General features: G+C 34.0%; 1 protein-coding gene and 1 long non-coding RNA gene across 2 annotated transcripts; both read right to left on the bottom strand.

The window, feature by feature from the left end:
• Positions 1 to 353: 353 nt before the first annotated feature.
• Positions 354 to 21,175, bottom strand: LOC148610778 (uncharacterized). Its single transcript, XM_088543236.1, has 14 exons — positions 21,103 to 21,175; positions 20,344 to 20,532; positions 19,300 to 19,398; positions 18,063 to 18,395; positions 7,719 to 8,006; positions 7,057 to 7,401; positions 6,124 to 6,699; positions 5,352 to 5,458; positions 4,544 to 4,599; positions 3,650 to 3,861; positions 3,110 to 3,230; positions 2,045 to 2,207; positions 1,330 to 1,479; positions 354 to 985 (listed from the first exon to the last, which is right to left on the bottom strand). Exons 1-14 carry the CDS (start codon positions 21,173 to 21,175, stop codon positions 869 to 871), a joined length of 2,829 nt encoding a protein of 942 aa, XP_088399362.1. The 3' UTR covers positions 354 to 868.
• Positions 12,524 to 17,063, bottom strand: LOC148610779 (uncharacterized). Its single transcript, XR_015924756.1, has 3 exons — positions 16,553 to 17,063; positions 13,798 to 13,999; positions 12,524 to 12,667 (listed from the first exon to the last, which is right to left on the bottom strand). It is a non-coding gene; the product is annotated as an uncharacterized LOC148610779 (long non-coding RNA).
• Positions 21,176 to 22,131: the final 956 nt, after the last annotated feature.

Below are 22,131 nucleotides of genomic sequence, written 5' to 3'. Positions count from 1 at the left end.
CCTATGGGCAAAATATTTTTAGAAAGTACACAATTTCAAATACGTGTCGCTTTTTGATGAAATAATTATTGTTGTTTTCTTCATAGAATCAAATAATTTGACATGAAAAATACTTTCCAGGAATTTGTTTTATTTCATCGTGCATATTCATAAAAGGAAATTAATTAATTTAAGAAGGTTCATTGTCTAAGTATTCAACAAACACTGAATGTTGACAGTGAAATTTACGTACCATTCCGCATTTCTCAATTTGACAGTTATAAGATATTCAACAATGTTTTTACTACTAAGAATAAACAAATGCAAATTGTTTCACATTTCATTGGTTAATATTAAAATAGACACGACGAAAATGTTGAATTATGTGATTATTTATTTTTAGTTGCAATGGTTTATATGCAAATTCATGGTTTAATAGTTATCTATAAGAATCAAAATACATATATACAATTAGTTGAGTGGGTTGCAATCTCCAAATGTTATGTCTTGCATGTTTAAATAAAGGTCACAATATTTATTTATAATGATAGAAATGCCCTTGAAATTTACATCCTGTTATAAAAATGACATGATAATACGCAATTCTGTTTATGTCAAAATAAATAAACGGATTTTTTTTTCCAAAATCATTTAAAAAACACACGCTTTCGTATAAGAAATTATGTAGGAAATATTTTTCCATCAAATTCCTATACCTAACTATTTTTCATGAGCTAGCTTTTCAGTTCTAAGCAATATTCATATGTTTCACATATCGGTCTTAAACATGGAAAACATATATTCATTTATATTTGCCTTATAATTGCGGTTGATTCATCATTTTACAGCAATATGACAGTAATAAGCTGTTTAATACCCTTGAATCATTTCAAACACTATCCCCGCGCCTGTGCCTCTTCTTAATTTTCAGTCGTCTTTTTAGTGTTTTTGTATCAGCAATAAAATGACCAAGCCTTTGTACAATTTCATCTATTTCTCTTTCTTCCTGTAAAATACATGGAAAAACAGAATTGTTTTTGCAATACTAATAACGTAAAGCTAAGACTACATAGTTTATTGTCAGACTGTATGGTTTTTGACATGCATGTATCAGATTTTCCAGTTTGCTCGATTCTTACAAAGACTTATCCCAAACCTTTGTTAAGACATGAATGAAGGTGTTACAGCATCTAAAACTGACCCTTATAAAGAAAACAAAATCCCACAGTTCCTGATCCATATTTTCGGTTATTAATTATAAGCATTACGAAAGGCGCTCCTGTTTTCTACTGTGATTGCAACTGATTGAGAGTTTTTTGTACAAAGGGGGATAACCTCTACTACTTTTACCTTTTGACTTGCAAGAATCATCCTACATGGAAGAGACCGACCTCTCCTTTTAATCTTCTTTATACGCTTGCGAGCTGAGAATCCAGTCATAGTAACATTACCAGAGAATTTATTTGTGACGAAATCATGAACTGATATGATGTCATTGCTCTAAAAATAATCAAATCTACTTAATAATTATCAATTTTGTTAATTTTTTTAGCTTTGTAAAACTTGAACACGTTTTAAACATGATTGATTAGACATCCACTTTAAAAGTGAATAGACTTTTAATCTGTCTGTAGTTAAAACAATCATTAAATTCAATATTACTAAATCCAATTGGAACTGAAAGTATATTCGCCAAGAAGATATTTTTAATGCATCCAAACAATGTCGTATGTATATCCTTCTTTCTGGTTCAAACGCGTGTGAATCAATCGGGGCCTAATCTAGAGGGAGAAATGAGCAAACACTTCTCCTTGTTTGTGCTCACTTCTCCTATTAGTCATTGGCAGGGAGAAGTTTTTTTTTAAAGATTACAAAGATTCAAAGTCAATATTGTTGTTTTCCAAACTCTAGATTAGGCCCTGGTTTATACGCCTAGAATATTATAATTTGTCATAGTTTACTACAACTGTAACCTTAATAAAAAAATCCCTCATTCAATATATGCATTTACCTCCAAACGAACATTACATTAGAATTTTAGGCATGAGACGAAATACATAAATACCTCTATTCCAATATTTCGCCGGGAACGTTTTCGACAATAGAAAACTACCACGATGATGATAATTGTCAGTAAAACGGTACAACAAACAGCTCCAATTATTATTATATTATAGTCATCTTGATTGACGTTTGGAAAAGTCGGCGGCTTTGTGGAAGATTCCATTCTAAAAATAATTACGCTCATTTTATCACTTTTATTTTAGTGTTACTAATTGGTGTTTGTTTTGGGGCTTAGTCTGTTAATTTTGATTAGCAATAATAATTTTCATTTCAAATACAAGGGTAACAACGTAATTACCGAACACGTATCCGAACCATAATGAAGTCCAAACTTAAACAACACCACCGCAACAGATGGTACTGCAATGGCCCGGACTTAGTATAGGCATTTCACACGAAATGGTGGGTTAAATGATAAACACGGAGTCAGCGATAAAATAAATAAAGACTTTGCTATTCATTCTCCACTTTGTAATTCATTGATGAAATATACAAATTTCCAAGTAAATTTCAATGCGTACATTTGCAATTATTAAGGAAAGTTTCTAATTTTTAAACGGGTTATAAGACATAACCTAGTTTGTGGCAGCTTATACTTATAAAACGCTTCAAAAATTGGCATAAACCATATATTGGTTATAACCTGTTTAAAAGATAGAAACATTTTTATTTCAATATTGTGTGACAGGCCACATATAGAAAGAATGAATCGTAATAAAACATTATTTCGTTTGGGATTATTTGAATTGCGGACTGCGGACCAGTCGATATCAATGACGTCATAGTACCAAGCCAGGTTTTCACAAAATAACCTGGTTTGCTCTAAGACACCAACCAATCAAAACGATTGCTACACGTACTAATAAAATTTAAAAGGAAAGGCTAGAATATTTCAAACGTAGTACTGAATAAAGCCTTACATTCACCAAATTTTGGTGGTAAAAGGGAAACAATCGTGACCTTTTCTTGATGTTTTATATATAACATGATAGTTACACAAATAACTGGCGATACTCTAATAAAAGCACTTGGTTTAGTTTATCGACAGGATCTCATTATTGCTTACAGTGTCGAATTCTGGTCTCCTAACATGTCACAGTGAACATCATACGTCGCTGTAACACCAGCACGGCATCCTAAACAGGATTTTCTCAGGAGTTCGCATGGGTTATGTATTTCTTGATTTCCTGTAAAATGTGGGTGGGTTGAAAACGTACTGCATCTTATATTTATTACAACGAACCAAAAAAAGAGGTTACTAATTTCATTTCCATTTTCGATGCAAGCCAAACAAGACAAATAAATAAGACAACAAATGATCCATGTATTGCCTAGCATTTTCGACTAATTAATTCACACATGTAAATGCAGTCATTTCTTTTCAGTAGAAGTTTATTTGTTAGTTTGTTTGTTTGTTTTATCATTTAAGTTTCATTTGCAGTGGCAGATATAGGGGTCACCACCTTTTTCAGGTATGAAAGCAAATTCCTAATGTTGTGCATATTGGGGGTAATAATTGACTAATTACAATTCTTTACATATTTTGATTTTTACAGGTCCAATATGTTTCTCGAAGATAAAACAAATTGTATAAGGTTTCGCTCACGGAAGTTCGAACTGCTCCGGAATTTTTGCAAAGCTTGCTTATCAAGTTGAAGTTGTTGCACCCAAGTACGGTTGTCTGTCAATAAATGCTCTATAGCTGTTTGGCTGATGAAATGAATTAAACTAAAACTGGAATTTTCTTTAAATTTGGTAAGAAGTTTAGAAACCTGAAACTTCACTTCTATTTCTATTGGAATCAACTCATGAAGTAGTCTGAAATAAAATCGTACATGGAATAACTTCGATATTCGTTTTTTTTCTGTGATTCAATCAGGAAAATAAGCTTCTATCAAACACCTATTAATACTAAACAATAACATGGATAGTCATGAAACTCGTGAATTTTTAATCCTGCGTAGGCACGGACAACCCAGATAACATGCATAGAGTCTTACTAGTAAGACAGTAATTGAACAAGCAACCTAATTTATTGAAGCAGAAAAAATGCCAATTTTTTGTGGGGTGTTCGGTAGGTACATCAGGTGTTCGGTAGGTACATCAGGAACACTATATATCTGTATAATCTGATTTTTGTGTGAAGAATTTGTCTTGTTCGTTTTCCAGTGGATGGCATTTTAATCATAAGCGACAATCGAACTATTGATATCAGTTTTATGTTATTTTAACATATCTGAGTTAATGTAATACATGTTGATATCGTAAAGGTATTAAGTAAAGCTGTATTTATTGCATTTTTCGCGACCGTATTAAAAATTCAGAATCATAATTTGTAAAAAGAATACTTGTGCAAAAACAGATAAATGATTTGGTCCTTTCATTTACTTTTGGTTCCGGTGTATTTGGGAGCTTACTGAAATGTGTGTTTATACTTGTTGAAAACTTTTTGGTGATATCTGTAAGTATATATAGTTTTGTATCTCGGTTATATAAATACCTCCATTTTGTAACTTCTAAACTCTTAAACACCGATCTACTGAAGTATGGGACCAACTACAAAACAATCGTATTTCATTTCAGCTTATGTCATACAGAAAAATCTGTTAATTATCAATTATTCAATTGCTATAAATAATCCAAGTGGTAAACGTTGTTTTCTTTCCGTTCATTTTTTTTACATTTAATCAACTTAACAAATTTTATTCCAGTCCATTAATTTTCCTCAACAAATATTGTGGCAAATCATGGCCAACAAAAAAGAGAAATTCTTTGATTAATACAAGACAGTTGAACGTTTTATACGTATATTTTTAATTGTGTAAACCAAAGCATGAGAATTGTTGTTCAACGTTTGAATTTACATAGTATTTTGGACAACATGCTTATTAAAGTAATGTGGAATTAATTTTTGTCATGTAATATTGTTGGTAAATTGTAATTGTCTTATGGAGGTAGACCTAGGGCAAGGGATACAACTTCTAAAAATCATTGGAACGTTTGTATTCAGCATTTATCATCAATCTTATATAAGCATCTAATTAATTTGGATTCATTTTATTCTGATTCAAATGAAAGCTCGAGAGGCTTAAGTGAAATTGAATGTGATACAAACATATCACTGATTTCATGATTTGTGTCCCTTACCCTAGGTCGACCTCTTTAATATTTGCTTAAGTTTGTTGTGTGTCATCATCACCCCATTCAAAAATGCATGCAGTACTATTAATAGTAGGCTCAATGTTAAAGACAGGATGGACGGTGCTCGTTGCAACATTCACTAAAATTCATCCAATAGCTATTCTAACCTCATTCCGAAGTGCTGGTATTAGCTGTGTTGTGTTGTATTCCTGGCCGTTTGATGCATTGAAGCGGTAAATCAGCATGATGTATATAGGATGGCTAGGAATCCTATCTTAAACGATACAAATAGTATAGAAACGAATTAAATCGAAATTGCACCGGGGAAATGGTTGTCACTAAGTGCTGCTTCACCTAAGGAACTTTCCATTTATTTTTTTAGATTCACTTTGTCTTTAATTTGAGCAACGTATGCAGTTTCCTATATAAAAATTAAGTATACCTTTCACATTTTTGGCATCGTTTTTCTCCTGAAAATGTTATTTTTTTTATAAACGACGTCCCATGACACATCGATAAACGTTTTTCATTGTATTAAAAAGTCATCAATTACAATTCATGATTTGTACAGTAACGTCTCACTTAACGGTATTTCAATGAACATTTATGGATTGCAGTGAGTTTTTTGGACGAATTGGGTCCATATTGATTTCTGCCATTCGATAAATATCTCTTATTTTCGTTAATTCAGCTGCTCTCCTCCAATGGAAAAGACGAAAATTCTCGAACTTATAAGAAATTCCAGATCTCCAATGGGAATTCGTACAAGACAAATTTCAATTGTTACCATTCAATTGTTTCTAAAGTTATAACGAAAAACTAACTTAAAGGAGAAATCTAGAACTGAATCGATTTCACCTTTCATATCTCATATATGATGTGAGATAAATTATATGAGTAATTAACCTATTCTTAGAAAACGTTATAAATTCGCCTTACCCAAAAAGGGTGTAGATATTTCTGTAAAAGTTGAGTGATTCTCAGTTATATCATGCGAAGTAGTAGTCGATATAATGATTCCCTCTCTATCTATTGCAGTTGTCTCGTAGTCAGTTGAAGCTCGTTGAATCGACATTTGTTCATTTATCGATGAAGTTGTTGAGGGTGAAACCGATATCTTGTATATAGAATAGTGCGTCGTTGTTGACGACGTCGTTGATATTAAAGTGGATGTGCTAGTTGTCGGTGTTGGTATCAAAGTGGGTATGGCCGTTGTGGGCGACAGACTTGTATACAAAATAGTTGACCTTTCCGATGGAATGATATCAGTTGATACCAGTAATCCATCCCTTGATACCCCTTCTAAGGAGGTACTTGTTGATGACGTTGATCTTCTTGAAAATGGTTTTAAAAAGATATCAGAATGTAACAGAGAAACCGTCCCTGACGCCATTTTTAATGATGATGCATTTAATTGTATCATCAATGCAGTAAAACTATTGGAGGTGGATACAGATGATTTGAAATTATTGCTTTGGGTACTTTGCTGTAGTGTTGTCTTCGAAGGTTTGATATCTGAAAAAAACATGGAAGTATTACAGTAATGTTTTTCTTTCATATGTTTGTTTGGTTTGTTTTATTTTATATACTATTATTAGCCTTCGAAAAGAACCATAAACGCTACATTCTATATTTTGTATCAGATAGTTATCTCAAAAGTAAAATAAGAGTATCATATTGAACTGAAGAATGATATGCTCCACACTAAACCCTACCAATTTGTGTGCCGTGGGTAATAAATTGAATAAGTAATGCTTATCATTTTTGTTTCAAATCTAACAGGACTGAGCTATGAACCTAGTGTAATGATCCACAGTAATCGGGAAGAGGTTATCAGGCCTGTGGAATTTGGAAGAATTTGATTTATATCACCTGTTGCCTTAGGGTTGTAAGCTTCTAGTGAAAACCCGTGACCTTCAATCCTTTCGTCTGAAACAAATGTTAGCTCGACTGATCCCTTTTTGAAGACAGTGGTCGACAACTCATGTGACGTACCACACATTCTTTCCGTCTTTAATGAGACGAACTTTAGAAAGTCACCACTACATGCTGTTGTGTTCTGTATATCAATCCACTTCCGGTGTAAAGTTAGAGGAGAATAATCCTCTGTCCGGACAGACCAGTGACACATTACTCCAGATTTGTACAGTCCTGGATACGATGGGTGAGTTATAGATATTTTATGACTTTTTGGAACGACTATCATCTTTGAACAAACTGAAAAATTTGACTTTATATCAAGTTGACATAAACTTATGCATGTTGCAGTATTCGTACACTGATCACAATAACTTCGAATAACTGCAGTGAAACGAACCTTTTTTTTTTTGAATGAATAAATTATTTGGTTAAGCATGGTGTTCCATTTATGAAGGTTTATATATATTGCAATTAAAATGTTGGAACTGAATCAAGAAAAGTTTTCGGTTAGACAGATTTTAATGTATAAATACAAAGCATGACGAAAGAATAACAGCAATAACCCGTTCTCGTTCTAAAACATTGTTTCCAAATATATCCGGTGTCATACTTACACGCTCGTAAAATTTTGTTTGTAGAAAATGTACTTTCAACATCTTCAATTCTTGAAGTCATGGAGATAGCGAAGACTTGACCTTCGTGACCTCGAGTACGTAAGATGAAACGATTCTTTGGATTGGCTAAAATTATCACACAAATTCTTGACGAAACAGGCAGTATCTGATGACATAATCGGTATGATGAAATGTTAACGTGATTTCCTTCCGGTAGTGACCAAGTGACCAAGATAGCTTTCGAAAGCTGGCTTAGTGTAATATTGGCCGGAGCTGAAGGTGTCTTTACTGAAATATTTATATATAGAAGTAAAAGTCTTGATTCCTTGATGAAACAGTTATGTAATTAGATTTTCATAATTATCTTGCTTCATGTTAAATGACAATTTTAAAATAACTACTTTTGGTAGATCATGCCTAATATTTCTTGTAGGTACACTTTCCTAGTTTTTCTGGAAGATAACATTAAATAAACTTACTTTAGAATTTTAATGTGAAAAACACAGGTCATCAAACTTGATTTCGAGATACTGTGGGGAATTTCAATATTTCGCAAACAATGAGAAAACGGGTAGATGGAATTTCTTCTTAATTTATATCAAGAACACATAACTGACATCATTTCATATTACCAAAAGAAAATTGGGGATCACAGGAATTTTTTTCTTGTAAAATTTGCAAAACAATATATAATTTCGATTTCATTTCTATACAACATTTTCCTGACAATTACCTCCCCTTAAAAGAGGCTTTATACAATTAATGTTTGTAATTTTACTACACAATTTCCTATGTCAAAAATATTTTTTAATAATTTTAACATACTGTTTTTACAACATTTTAAACATTAGTACGTTAATGAAAAAAATAAATGTCATGATTTTGTAAGATGACAGAAAAGAATGCTCAGTGTAATAGGTATGGTCTATTTTATGTCACGATTTGGTATAGTTGAATGCTGAACTAGCAATAATCCTCGATTTTGGTTGCAATATTAATAGATGGCACTTTCTTAGAACACTTTGTAGTGGCTACAGACATATAAAAGTTATCTGTCCCTATTCACGAGATGTGCGTTCCTAACAAACGAAAAAGAGTGAAAAAATGCTAAAACTATATACAAATTCAGCAGTAATCAAGGGAACCGAGGTTATAGCGGTAATCAAAAGAATGCAATCCAGGGACAAAGACCAGACATGGAAAACAGACATACACAACAAAGAACATCAAGTAACTGAAATCATACATACAAAGTGACAAAAGCAAATGAGCAACTCGGACTCCACTAAAAACTGGAAGCATGAACCAGGTGCACCGGTAGGGTAAGCGTCCTCTGCTTTTCTAGAAACACCCGCCGAGTTGCTCATAAAAAATCAAGTCCGGGGTGGACAAACGAGGACTGGAAAACTATGACCCGTTGAATAAATCAGTTTTCATGGTGCAGATGGATACACCATAACGATCCACGAGTTCATGATGACGACCATAAAACTTCTGTAGTGATGACTTCAATCTTATAGCAACATAACCCTGTTCCAGAAGCCTATTTGTTAGTTCTAGCGAGATACAAAAGGTATAACGTATGATACAAAAAGTCTGCGTAGTTTCGGCAAGCTCTAGCATAACGTAAGATTGTGATATGAACACTCCATACGCAGGTGCTGAAGGGATGTTGCTACAGATGAAAGGAAAGTTGACAATTTTGAATGAAAAGTCATCACGTTTGTCGTAAAGTTTGGTCAATAGTTTTCCTTCACCATCGATTTCTAAGTGTAGGTCAAGATATGAAGCTGACTTCACAGTGCCTGTAGTATCCTTTATCTCAAGTTCTTTGGGGTAGATGCAATGTATCAAATCCCCGAAATTAGGATTGTTTAAAGATAATACGTCATCTATATAGCGGAAACTGAGATTAAAGGATCTAGCTAAACGATATTCTTTCTTTCGGATCAGATCAGCTATAAAGTCAGCCTCATGAGAGTGAAAGAATAGGGCAGCAAGTAAAGGAGCACAATTTGTTGGAATGCCGACCGTATGTTGAAAAACACGTCCACCACACTGGACAAATATACTGTCGATTAAAAATTCCAGCATTTTGTAAACATCTTCCTCTGTATATTTGGAAGATGATTTGGAATTATTTCTTACAAAGTATGCGGAATCTCTACCAAGAACTATATATTTGTATCTAGGTGTACCATCTTTTTTGGAAAAACAACGATGTATAATGTTTTTAAGTTGAGATTTTAACTGAGTATGGGAAATAGAAGTATACAGTGTTGAAAAATCATAGGTTTTAATGCTATTATATTCAGATAATAGTCTTGAACTGATTGTCTCCAAAAGATCTTTCGAATTTTTCAGGATCCACATTGAATTAATACCACTACTGGAGTAATAAGTGTTGTGGTAGGACTGCAGACCCTCTTACACAGTTGTGAGTATAGAAGTTAAGAGTTTTGAAAGAGGTTTGGTGGTACATTTTGCAGATCCAGCTATGAAACGTTGTTTGTATGGATTTTTGTGGAGTTAAGGAATCCAGTACATAGACGGTAAAACACAATCGTCGTCCTTGGTAGAGAGAACAAAAGAGGATAGCACAGATTTATGGTTTTCCGCAATCTCTTCTTTGGAGAGTGTGGTAGCAGTATAGGTCTTATCACTGATATTATTTTCTACGTCTACCTCTGATAATAAACATTGGATGTAAAACGTTTTGCAGACAAAAACAATGTTGTTTTGTGCCTTGTCTGCTGGTACGACAACATACTTGTCATGTATAGTAGACTATATTTTTGTTACATCGGGGTCTTTGAAAACCGATGTAGCCTTGGCACTCATCGACCTACTTAAAACTATCATTCGTTTCAAAATTAATGACCTTACGTCCTTTAACCACTCTTACAGAGAATCAATGTCTTCTTGTTCTCGTTTTATCCATTTTCTTGCATAAACTTCGACGGCATCCATAAGAACTTTAAAGTTATAATTCCAATTCATGGAGCGTGGCTCACGGTATTTGGGACCTTTAGAAAGGATATTACGCAGAGATTCGTTTTCGATGATGGTTAAATCTCCCGTAACGAAGTGACCAGGACCATATTGGAATGGAGAGTTTTTGCAAGAACAGTCAGGTGGTTTAGCCTTGAAGTCTTTAATCTCGAGGTTCTGCAATAGCCTTTAATTATTGAAAATTTTGAATGCAATGGGCGAAGTATAGGAATATGAAATAATTCGTATGGATTTGTCTTTGAAATATGGGGGAATTATGTTGGTAACGTTTTTGTGATGGAGGATGTTAGCCAAGTTAATTGCATCTATACCTTTGTTAACAAACGGTAGTGGAATGATCGTTTTTCTTCATCGTAAATCGTAAATTTCCCTATCTGGCCCGTTTTTTGTTTTTTTTTGTTTTGTTACTATTTTTATATATTAAGACTTGTTTTTTGTTTCGTTGTTTTTATTTTGTTTTGTTTTTTTTTTCATTTTTATATTGGCCCTTTACTCTGTATTGGTCCCGTCCGTGTTCTGATTAATTGATGTCAAACATAACTACAGCCCTTTTCACAAAAAAACTTTATAAGTATAAAATTAGTCGTAAGTTAAGACGTCATATTAGGCCACAATATTATGACGTCATAACTTATGACATATTTTACACTTACGATTATTATTTTTTTTTTAAGTCGACCACAGGTGAATATATTAGTGTATATATGTGCCGGCCCCAGCGCCACAAATCAAAGTGCTGAGGCACTGAGTCAAAGAAGACCTCAAATATTCATGTAACCAAGTTGCAAGCTAAAAAAAACAAACGATAAAAAACTTTGTCGTTTTAAAGACAACCATCTGTTTTAATGAAGTGTATATCAATACTGCTTGTTTATTAATGCATTTATGGATCTTCTTTTCTTTTATTGTTTTTTTGGTATTTCTGGCTGCGTACGTTTATGTTCTCAAATTTCTTGACACTTTACACCTAAACTAGCACTTCATTAAAAATATGATCTCCACTGTGAATCACTGAATATCAATACTATATGGATTTTCAAAGTAAGAAAAAAATCCACACTTTGAAATTTCGGGTTGGAGATGCATGATGTAGAAATGAATCCTGTGGACTAGGGGAGCTAGGTTGACCAAGGACCAAATCTAAAGGGAGAAATGAGCAAAAACACTTCTCCTTGTTTGTGCTCTCTTTGACAGTGATTTGTAATAGATTAAATGAACAAATATGTAGATACTGTTTTCAAACAGAATTGACTAAAGCTTGTCCTTATCATTGTTGTCTATATTAGGCCCCGAGTTGAAAATGTTAAAACTATACACTTTTTTACAATAAATAATTACCTAGGAATTTTTCAATTCAAACAAGGATACAAACTCTTGTTATCAAAACTACAAAGCAGTTTGAATTCTTTAAAGTAAAAAAAACTTTGGTTGTACCTTATATATTATAGCAATTTAAGGTTCCAATCAATATGGAAAGTCAAGGATAAAGAGATGTAGTGAATACAGGCAATATTTTGTATTTCTTAATAACAAATACACTTTGAATATAAATCCATCTTTTCTACTTTCCAAAACAAAAAGGTTACTAGTGAACCAATACCCCATGAGTACTACTTTTTATGATGAATCATTATTGCGCTAAAGCAGATTGTTTTATACCTGTCTGCCTTCAATAATGTATGTGCATTTCTTTCATTTTTTTTTTTCTGCATGACTGTTTCACTGATATGTATTATATTAAAATACAGGTAACTCTTATGTTTTGCCAACAAATAAGTGCTACAAAATCAGACTTCATATTTATAGTTTTTATTAAGAGATGTTGACATGTACCAGCACCTTATTTCATACCTAAATAGTGTCACAGCACAACAATAGTTCATTTTGCTTTTGCTTTCTTCTTGCTACATGTAGTGAAACTTTAAAAGGGATTACCACTGAAAAGAAATCAAGGAAAAGATGATAACAATGCCTTTGATAATTGCAATATGTAAATGCATGAATATATACATGTATTTTAGCCACATCATATGCAAGTACAGAAATCTGCTCTTGATGAGAAATATTCTTACATGTCTATATAATTGTGTGCAAAATCAGGCAAAAATAGAGGTCCGGTGGTTATCATTATCCCAGGTTTTTAATGGTTTTTAAGCCACCTAGTCAGTACTGGTTGATTGAAATTTTGCAAACAGTATTTCCGTAACATTATAATTTCTGTCCTACATTATAAAAAGTTAATACAATAAATATATATGATATTTTAGTGTTCTGAAATGTTATTCTTAAAATATCTCTATCATTTTTTAATTAAGAAAAAATGAACACTTCTTTCTCTAAAATAATTCAAATTTATCTTAAATAAAACCTAACAAACTTTACAAAAATGTAGTACAGTGTACTTCATGAGCACATCTTTGTTTCAATAACTGTTAATAACAGATAACATAAGTAAGAGTAGAATAGGTTACTTTTCACTTGTCATTGTCAAAACAACATCTCCTCATAACCAGAAAGATCATTAAAGTGGTTTGAAGTGGTGAGTTTAAAACAATAAGTTAAAGCCATTGCATGTACTAGACAAAACATCTAAATACAGAAATAGGAAAGTTTACTAATGATATTGCTTTAGGGCTTCTCCCATGTATGGTTTCTAGTTATCTGATGATTTATAATGATGTCTGGACCCCCCATTTCAAAATATCTGGATCCATCCCTGTCTGTTGATTTATTTATGAGCAATTAATGTCACACTGTAAAGTAAATAACAAATTCGATACATGTATTATTATATTACAAATATCATAATTTCATGTATGAAATCTTTAATTAATACTGTACTGCATATGCCAGTTAGCATAGTTAGAGTACATGCACATGTATTTTTGAAGTTTTCAGTATAAATTTCCTGTTCATAGAAATACAAATGTAAACTGAAAATTTTGCTAAGACATATGACATCTGTTCTACACTAGCAATGTTTACAATAGATCTATCATCAGTTCTGAAAATTTTAAATCATTGTGTACATTGGAAGTATATGAACAAACTGAATACCTTCACTTACCTAATACATTGTACATGTATGAGTGTCCCTGAAAATCAGCTCTTAGGAAAGGTCTACTTTTGGGTGCCTTGATATCCATCATATTTTCAATCCACTTTCATGAACATAGAATTTCTAACCTAATTGACTGTGTCCTTCATGTGTCATGAAAATCCTGTATCTAACTTAAGATCTGCATTCTAAATGATATCTTGACAATGAACTAAAAAAGAACCATATTGATAATCAATTATGACTTACATGTATATGGATATAATACACATGTACATTCCATACTGAATATTACATGCCAAAATCTGTATCACATGCGGTATCAACACAAGACTCCTATGCCAACCCACTTAGGGCTATTGGTCTCAGGGTGATTTAGGTTGAGGATTGATATTCCATCAGATACAGATTTTGGCATGTCATGTTCATCAAAACATATTTTAATTATACTTCATGTGTGTTCTGTGTAGGGTGTGATATAAGGTATCCAATATAGGTCTAGGGGTGGGATATATGGTATGCCATATACCCGGTAGATCTAAGGGTGTGGTATATGGTATGCCATATAGGTCTAGGGGTGTGATATATGGTATGCCATATAGATCTAGGGGTGGGATATATGGTATGCCATATACCCGGTAGATCTAAGGGTGTGGTATATGGTATGCCATATAGGTCTAGGGGTGTGATATATGGTATGCCATATAGATCTAGAGGTGGAATATATGGTATGCCATATACCCGGTAGGTCTAAGGGTGTGGTATATGGTATGCCATATAGGTCTAGGGGTGTGATATATGGTATGCCATATAGATCTAGAGGTGTGATATATGGTATGCCATATAGGTCTATGGGGTGTGATATATGGTATGCCATATACCCGGTAGGTCTAAGGGTGTGGTATATGGTATGCCATATAGGTCTAGGGGTGTGATATATGCTATGCCATATACCCGGTAGGTCTAAGGGTGTGGTATATGGTATGCCATATAGGTCTAGGGGTGTGATATATGGTATGCCATATAGGTCTAGAGGTGGGATATATGGTATGCCATATACCTGGTAGATCTAAGGGTGTGGTATATGGTATGCCATATAGGTCTAGGGGTGTGATATAGGGTATGCCATATATATGTACGTCTTGGGGAGTGATATGCAGTTTATGATGTGCATATTATGTATGAGTAAGGGTGTGATATAGTCCAGCGGTGTGATATAGGGTATGCGATATACATGTACATGTCGGTCTAAGGATGTGATATACAGTATGCCATATAGGTCTAGGGGTGTGATACACTTTTGTACAGTATGCAATATAGGTCTAGGGGTACACGAAATAGGTCTAGGCTTGTGATTTAGGGTATGCAATATAAGTCAAGGGGTGTGATATAGGGTATTTAAATCACAGGTCAGCCACAATGATAATGATTGAAAATTTGAGAGTGGGGAAATTTCTAATACAATAAAAATTTAATCAAATCGTTTTTAATGTATTTAGGAAAATTTTCAGCAGTAATGTCATAAGCGGGGATTCTTTATGCTCTAAAAGTTTGTTTGGCTACATATAAATACCTAATGTTTACTAGATATCCCTCTTTTTGATAGATCAAGATCAACTACTGAATGTGATAAATATGCCACATGGCTTCATATCATCCCAAAATCTAATTCTGATTAGATTTTAATTGCTCCCTCTTTTTCCTTTGTCGCATGACTTCATGTGACATAGAAAAAAGGGGGAGCCATTAAGATCTAATTTTAATTACATTGCCTTTCGTTCTTACCTTGGAAACAGACATTGTTTATGTTTCTGCTTTCGAAATCATATGTTTTTTTAACAATTCCATGATTCAAATGTTTATTTTCTAGTTTAAATACTTCATTTTGGATGAAGAAATTGCAAACAACTTCTCCTGATGGAATCAACGAGAAAAAATAATTCATTTTTAGGTTGGTCTAAGGCTGGTACAGCACTACTTGCTATACATCAATACGCCGTACTACTATATTTGGACTTTTTATTTTTTTTTAAAGTGTTTTCCACAGTTAATTGTAACTTTGATAAAAAGACCCTCTTTGTTATTTTCATTCAGGCCCCTTATCAGTTGCTTATGTGAGCCTTTGATAAAGGTACAATCACCCACAGCGTACGCGATTCAGCTTCTGAGTCTGTTTTGATCTTGAACTTAGTGAGTATTATGCTCATATAGTTTTATGAGTTTTATGCTGAGGAAGGATATCAGTTATCCGAAATATTCAATTAAAATTTTACCATCTTCTGGTGATGTTAAACATATTTAGACGTTTATTTAATTTATTGTTATGTTTCGCATTATATATATATAATCGTCTAAATCATATATTATTATTATTATATATATATATATATATATATATACAACGTCTCAGAATGTGACGACTCTATTCAATACACTGCTCCATCGGATCAAATTGATACAGGGAAGATAACGTAAACTTATAGAAGGGTCTGAAAAATATTTTTATCAAAATTGTTCACAAAAATACCTGTAATTTATAAATACTAGAACACTTTCTCAAACCTTCAGGACCCATCTGGCAGAGGCGGATCCACACACTTTGAAAATGAGGGGGTGGCAGCTTGGGTTTCTCAGAAAAAGGGGGCGCTAGGACATAATTTGCCATTTTTGTCAATTTTACACACGAAAATTATAATTTTTCCATAAAAAGGAGGGATGCCAACACCCCCCTCAATGTAATCATAAACATTAAAACTATACTTACGGGGTTTTTTTTGTACATCACAAAATAACGTACACTGCAGCTCCGAAAATCTGTTATTAGAAGCTCCTAGCATTCGCAATAGATCCTTACAGTCATGATAGTAATCTATATTTAACTCCTTGGTAAGATTGACAAACATTTAATACTTTCAAACCTACAAGACCCATCTTGTAATGATAGACATTAACAATATACTAACAACTCAAAGAGTGTACATTGCAGGTAAAAAAAATCCATCATTAAAAACTTCCGACATCTTCTTCGGTTGCTCGAATAACCAAAAACCTCGGTATTAACCGAAAACCAGATCGAAAATCCGAAAAGCTCAATAAAACACGTTTTTGGGGTGGTATAATTGCTCACTGTTTTATTTAAACACACTTGCAAAAATTTTTTATTAGTATTCCAGCACTTTCTAGATACCTAACGAAAGTCTGTAATAATCAATATGGCGTCAGTACTTTGAAATTAGTCACTTGTCCTTCCGACGTAATATTGTTTTCGGGTATTGGAGGTACCGTGTTTGACCTGCGTCAGGTCAATTAGAAAAAATAGTCCTGCTTGCTAAGTCAAAAATCAAATAGTTTAAGATAAGCACATAATCATATAAACATAGCAATTCAACAAAAATAACAAAAGCTTTGATGTCATAATACTTCCATCTCTTACCAAAAATAAAGGATCACATATTGATCGGCGGCGGAGCGACATACTAACGTAAATTTGCAAGGCGGAAAAGGGGGAGGGTAAAGAGAACAGACCGCGGAATATTTAAACAGTTCCATGTGGCAATATCCACTTCCAGTTTAATCCCACTTGCCGACGATCTCTAAGTCAAGTTCAGGATATAAATATTTGTGTGTGTGTGTTGGGGTTTAACGTCCGAGCAGCAATATTTCAGCTATATTCAGACGATGAAAATGAAATTGATGATAAAATGAATATGAAATGATGATGAAATGAAAAAGGGATGGGACACAAGGACAATGGGGTCGACAAATTTTGATTGCCACTGGAAATAGGGAGAGGTGGGTAGGGTCGGGCAATTTAGCCTCCTGTGGCGGAGCCCTATGGTTCCTACTCCGGGAGAATACCACAGTAGGGTTCTTTAACGTGCGAGGAACGTGGCATCTTTCCCAACACGGTGCACCACTATGGTTTGCGGTCAGCTTTTCCGTATTATAGCCTGACAACCCCAGCATGTAACACACCAGGGGTACCCCATTCCACCACTTGGGGCACACACAGGATATAAATAGCCTTCCTTGACAAAAATACTCATGTCTGAGAAAACTGTTTCTGACGTCATCAACTTCAAATACTTTGATTGGAGTTGCCATGGAAGTTAGGAATAACCTCAGGCATTTATTTTTAAAACTCTTATGGCGCCGGGCCCATGTCTCATTTTCTTGACACGGATTGATAGTTATAAGTTTTTTTAAAAATAAAACTCTGATCAATGCCCACCCTAGCTATCAATTAAATGACTTGATGGTAATGTTGTACATACCAACTGACGTTACAACAGCCTTGAACCCTCTGCCTGTCTTTCCGATCCCACTTTTGAACAACAACTTAACGTCACTAGATTCCAGTCGAGTGTCTGAAGTATTAGAGCACACCTTTTTGCTAGTGTTGTCTACGCCTATAAGCAGATAATTTGTCTCGCAGTTATAATTTTCTTCTCCCAAATCTATGTCTTCAATGTAAATGTTAAATCCGTGGGTGGCTTTAGTGGCAAAAGTCCAGACGCATACCACTCCTTCATGGAATCCGTCGGGATAGAAAGGTGACACCAATATATTTTTCTCTCCTGGGTCTATGAAAGTGTTTTCCCCGCAGCCTGAGAAAATAGAAAAATATAAATAATTTTATTGTCTTGTTTAGATATTTAATGAAATATATTAAACTAGGGCTGTATCGAATTCTTTAGTAGATTGAAATGGGTTATGGCATTAGTTAAATCCAAATGATACTTAAACGCGAGATTATAAATGAATGTTAAAAGGCGGAAGGGGTTATATCAGTCAAACAGTGTTCTTTTTTATTAACTTCTAAAAAAAGTGACAATTTCATAAAAGCCAAAAATCGATGGGCCCAGCCTTGAACATATGATCAAAATTGAACAAAAGTTTCTAAAAAGTTATTCATTAAGGTTCATCATCACCTTTGGACAAATGTGACCTCATTCACTCAGACTACAGACAAATCTGTGTATCTATAAAATTCTTAAGGCATAGCATCCCCTAAATATGAAAAAAATTACATCAATTATATATAAAATTATATCAAAAACTAACCTGAATTTTGCTGTTTTAATTTTATCAATTTTGCAGAAGGTGCCAAAAAACACCTCAGATTCATTTGTTGTAGTCCACCCATTTGCACAATTTAAAACACCTTTAGTGTATTGGTGGCTTTGTCTTTGTCCTTGTCAATGCGAATAGAGTTTACCTTCACAAATCTAGGGAACATCTCAAACATTATCTCGACTTAAATTAGTTTATTTTAGCACTCTCTGTAGAGTTGATAAAATTCTAAATAGGTCATGTCAGTTTTTCATATAATTTTACATAAAAATGATGTAACTTGCTCATATTTATGGAATGTTATGCCTTAAAATTCTTCTGGATACGCGTGTTTTTTTCTGTAGATAGAAGGAAATTTATGATGAAATTGAGCTCCACACTGTCGAAAGGTATAATGATGAACCTTAGATGATTTAACGGAAAAGGGTTTCACCGTACCAGCTCTGATATACCTAGGGCCAGTCTGTTTTCCAAGTCCAAAGTCATTTGACGCTTGTAATGATATTAAGAACAACTGTCCGAGGTGGTCTCCAAAGGCTGCAAAGAAATACCAATGAATGTAAACCGTTACACAAGTTTTCATTATGTTTTACTTCTTTGTTTGAATAAACCCACTCTGTCGAGTCATAATAAACCCACTCTGTCGAGTCATAATAAACCCACTCTGACGAGTCATAATTTAAAATAATTTTCTATGCATGTTGATTAATTGTTGTTAGTGTATGGTTTCTCTCATACTAGTATCGTGTTTCTAAAACGTATCATTTGTCTAAATATTTTGTTTGTTTGTCTGTTTTTATTGTTTGTTTTTTTTGTTTGTTATAAATGTTGTGTTTGTTTTTGTAAACTGTTTTGGTATCGTATTATAGCGTCAAGAATTGTACACAGGCAAAATTATTTCACATTTTTTTTTCAATCGAGTTTAACTCCATATCAGAAGTCTGGCAATGGCATTATCTTAAAACCACCTTCTTGGTTATCTCTGTAAGTTAATTGGTATATGATGGTGCATTTGTTTCGTTTCACCATATCTGTTCCTTTTTTCTATTTTGGATGAAGTTTTTACGTGAAAATGTCCATTTTTATTCAGTCAACTACCGGTTTGTACGATTTTTTATTTTATATACATGTAGTACAAACCACTGACTTATGGTCCCAAAATGTGCGAATATTGTACCGAACAAATAACTACTTGAGGATCAAATGGTGAGGACAGAATTTTCTTAGCGTGCATTCACTAGTCCGCATATTTTGGCTATTTCAAAGCTTTGCAACTCTGCATGCCGTACTCATCCACCTTTTTATGAAAATAAAATGCAAGTGCAGTAGAGTGGAAACAGCTCATTTGTTATGCAAAGTATTCATAGCCTTGTAAAAATGTTCACACCCTTTATAGCACAGCCTATAATAAATAACGAACTGCTTGTATGTTTACGGATGGTCGAGGTTGGCATCTACACCTGTGTTTATGAGTAAACTTACGGATGAGGGAAAATGAGTCGTTCCCATCGACAACATTAGTAAAGACACGTAAACTTGGTAGTACATTATAATTTACGAGATAGGTCAGTACTCCGCCATAGGTCTCTGAAGGAGGCTTCCATCTGACCAAAAACTCCCTCCCCGTTGATTCTATCCGTACCTCCTGTGGCGGTGATGGCGGTGATGGCGCTTCAAATATAAAGTTTCATTTAAGTGCATAAATATTTAGTTATACGGCAGTCACCTCATGACTTGGATGACCAATATGGACATATACAAATGTTTGACTAACAACCTTTATCGGTCATAGGCATTCTTCCTCTTTTCCCAGGCTTGACTCTCAATGAACAGCATGTTGATTGTCATGCAGAAAGCAGGAACTTCTCATCTGATTTCACGCCCGTTTTTTTCTCTCTCTCTTTTTTGTAAGGGGGGGGGGTCACATTGCAGGAGTACCTAAGTTCATTTCCAGTTTATACTGGGTTCGCGTTCTTTGTTTGTGTGTGATTGTTTAATTTTATTTCATTTTGCTGTGTGTGTGTACATTTTAGTTCCCTTGTCCTGTATGACTTGTTCGTCTGTCGTCCTGTTAGTGTTAGTGGCGCTGTTTCCTCCATGGACTTCCCCTCAGTTGTACACTTTCAGTCTTGCCATAGTTATCCTTTAAAGCCGTAATTATGCTCTTTACTTTCTAATATACTACAATAGTTTATGCATGTCCTATAAACTTCAAAATGTAACTCTAATATTTATATTTACCTGTAGCGGAATGACAGAGGAAATTAATGATATATATTACATCCAACACATGATAACCCGTGATGTTCCGCATAGTTTTACATTGTGGTGATCACATTTTGTGCTTAATTCTACAGAATCTTTGTTCGTTGTTGATTATGTCACTAGCCACTCTGTGTGGTCAAAATTGTCACCCTGTATCAATAGCTTGGTTAATTTTGGAGAGAAACGCAAATTGTCTCTCATTTTCCTTTTGTTCTTTATCGGATTTCGTGTAAACTTCGGAGAGATAACTGCTGGCTACACCTGTTTTCGGGGGTAGATGATGTGATATGTTGATAAGAGGTGTGGACATACTCAGATATGACCCAACGAGGTTATTTCGTGGGAAATTTAACAGATGTGGATGATATACAAACCCCACATATCGGTGCAACCCTACATTAGCAACAGATGTTATTTTCATGGCCATCATTTTTGTCCGTCTTAATCCCAGTGCAACTGGTTGTGCTTGTCCAAGATCGTGATTTATTAAGTGGTGTAATCTTTATTTTGCATCTTTTAAAACAGTGATGAGGTATTAATTCAATTTGATTTGCATGTAGTAACAAGCTTTCTTTTGAGTGTGGTACTATGTGGTCATTATTGTCGATTGGTTCGCACTCCGGAAATTAAAGTAATTCCTAACGGAATGACGTTTTGATTAGGAACCAAATCTTAAAATATTTGGTATGTCACACATAAGAAATTAATGTGCAAGATTTTGACCAGGTTATACTGAAATGGTATGATTGTTTAATTGGTTGGAGTCCTATAACTAATGGCTGGTATTCCATGCATTTAAGGACAAGAACGATTGACAAACTGAACAGACCCTACTTTGTACTAGTCTGATAAGCTAAGCCCGACGTTTACTCTGCCAGCTCATAGAAGCAAAAAACTTCATGGATCAATAATGATTATGCTTCAATCACTCATTGAACAAAACGTATCACTTGTTGCTCAATCATTCATGACTTCACAGGAACGGTAATATTTTACTTCAATGAA

Source organism: Perna viridis, chromosome 8 (genome assembly GCF_037379345.1).
Source record: "Perna viridis isolate PV_CMFRI_1.1 ecotype Kerala chromosome 8, ASM3737934v1, whole genome shotgun sequence".
Taxonomy (NCBI): Eukaryota; Metazoa; Mollusca; class Bivalvia; order Mytilida; family Mytilidae; genus Perna; species Perna viridis.
Note: the sequence above shows the minus strand (reverse complement) of the source record. Positions and strands in the feature narration are given on the sequence as shown.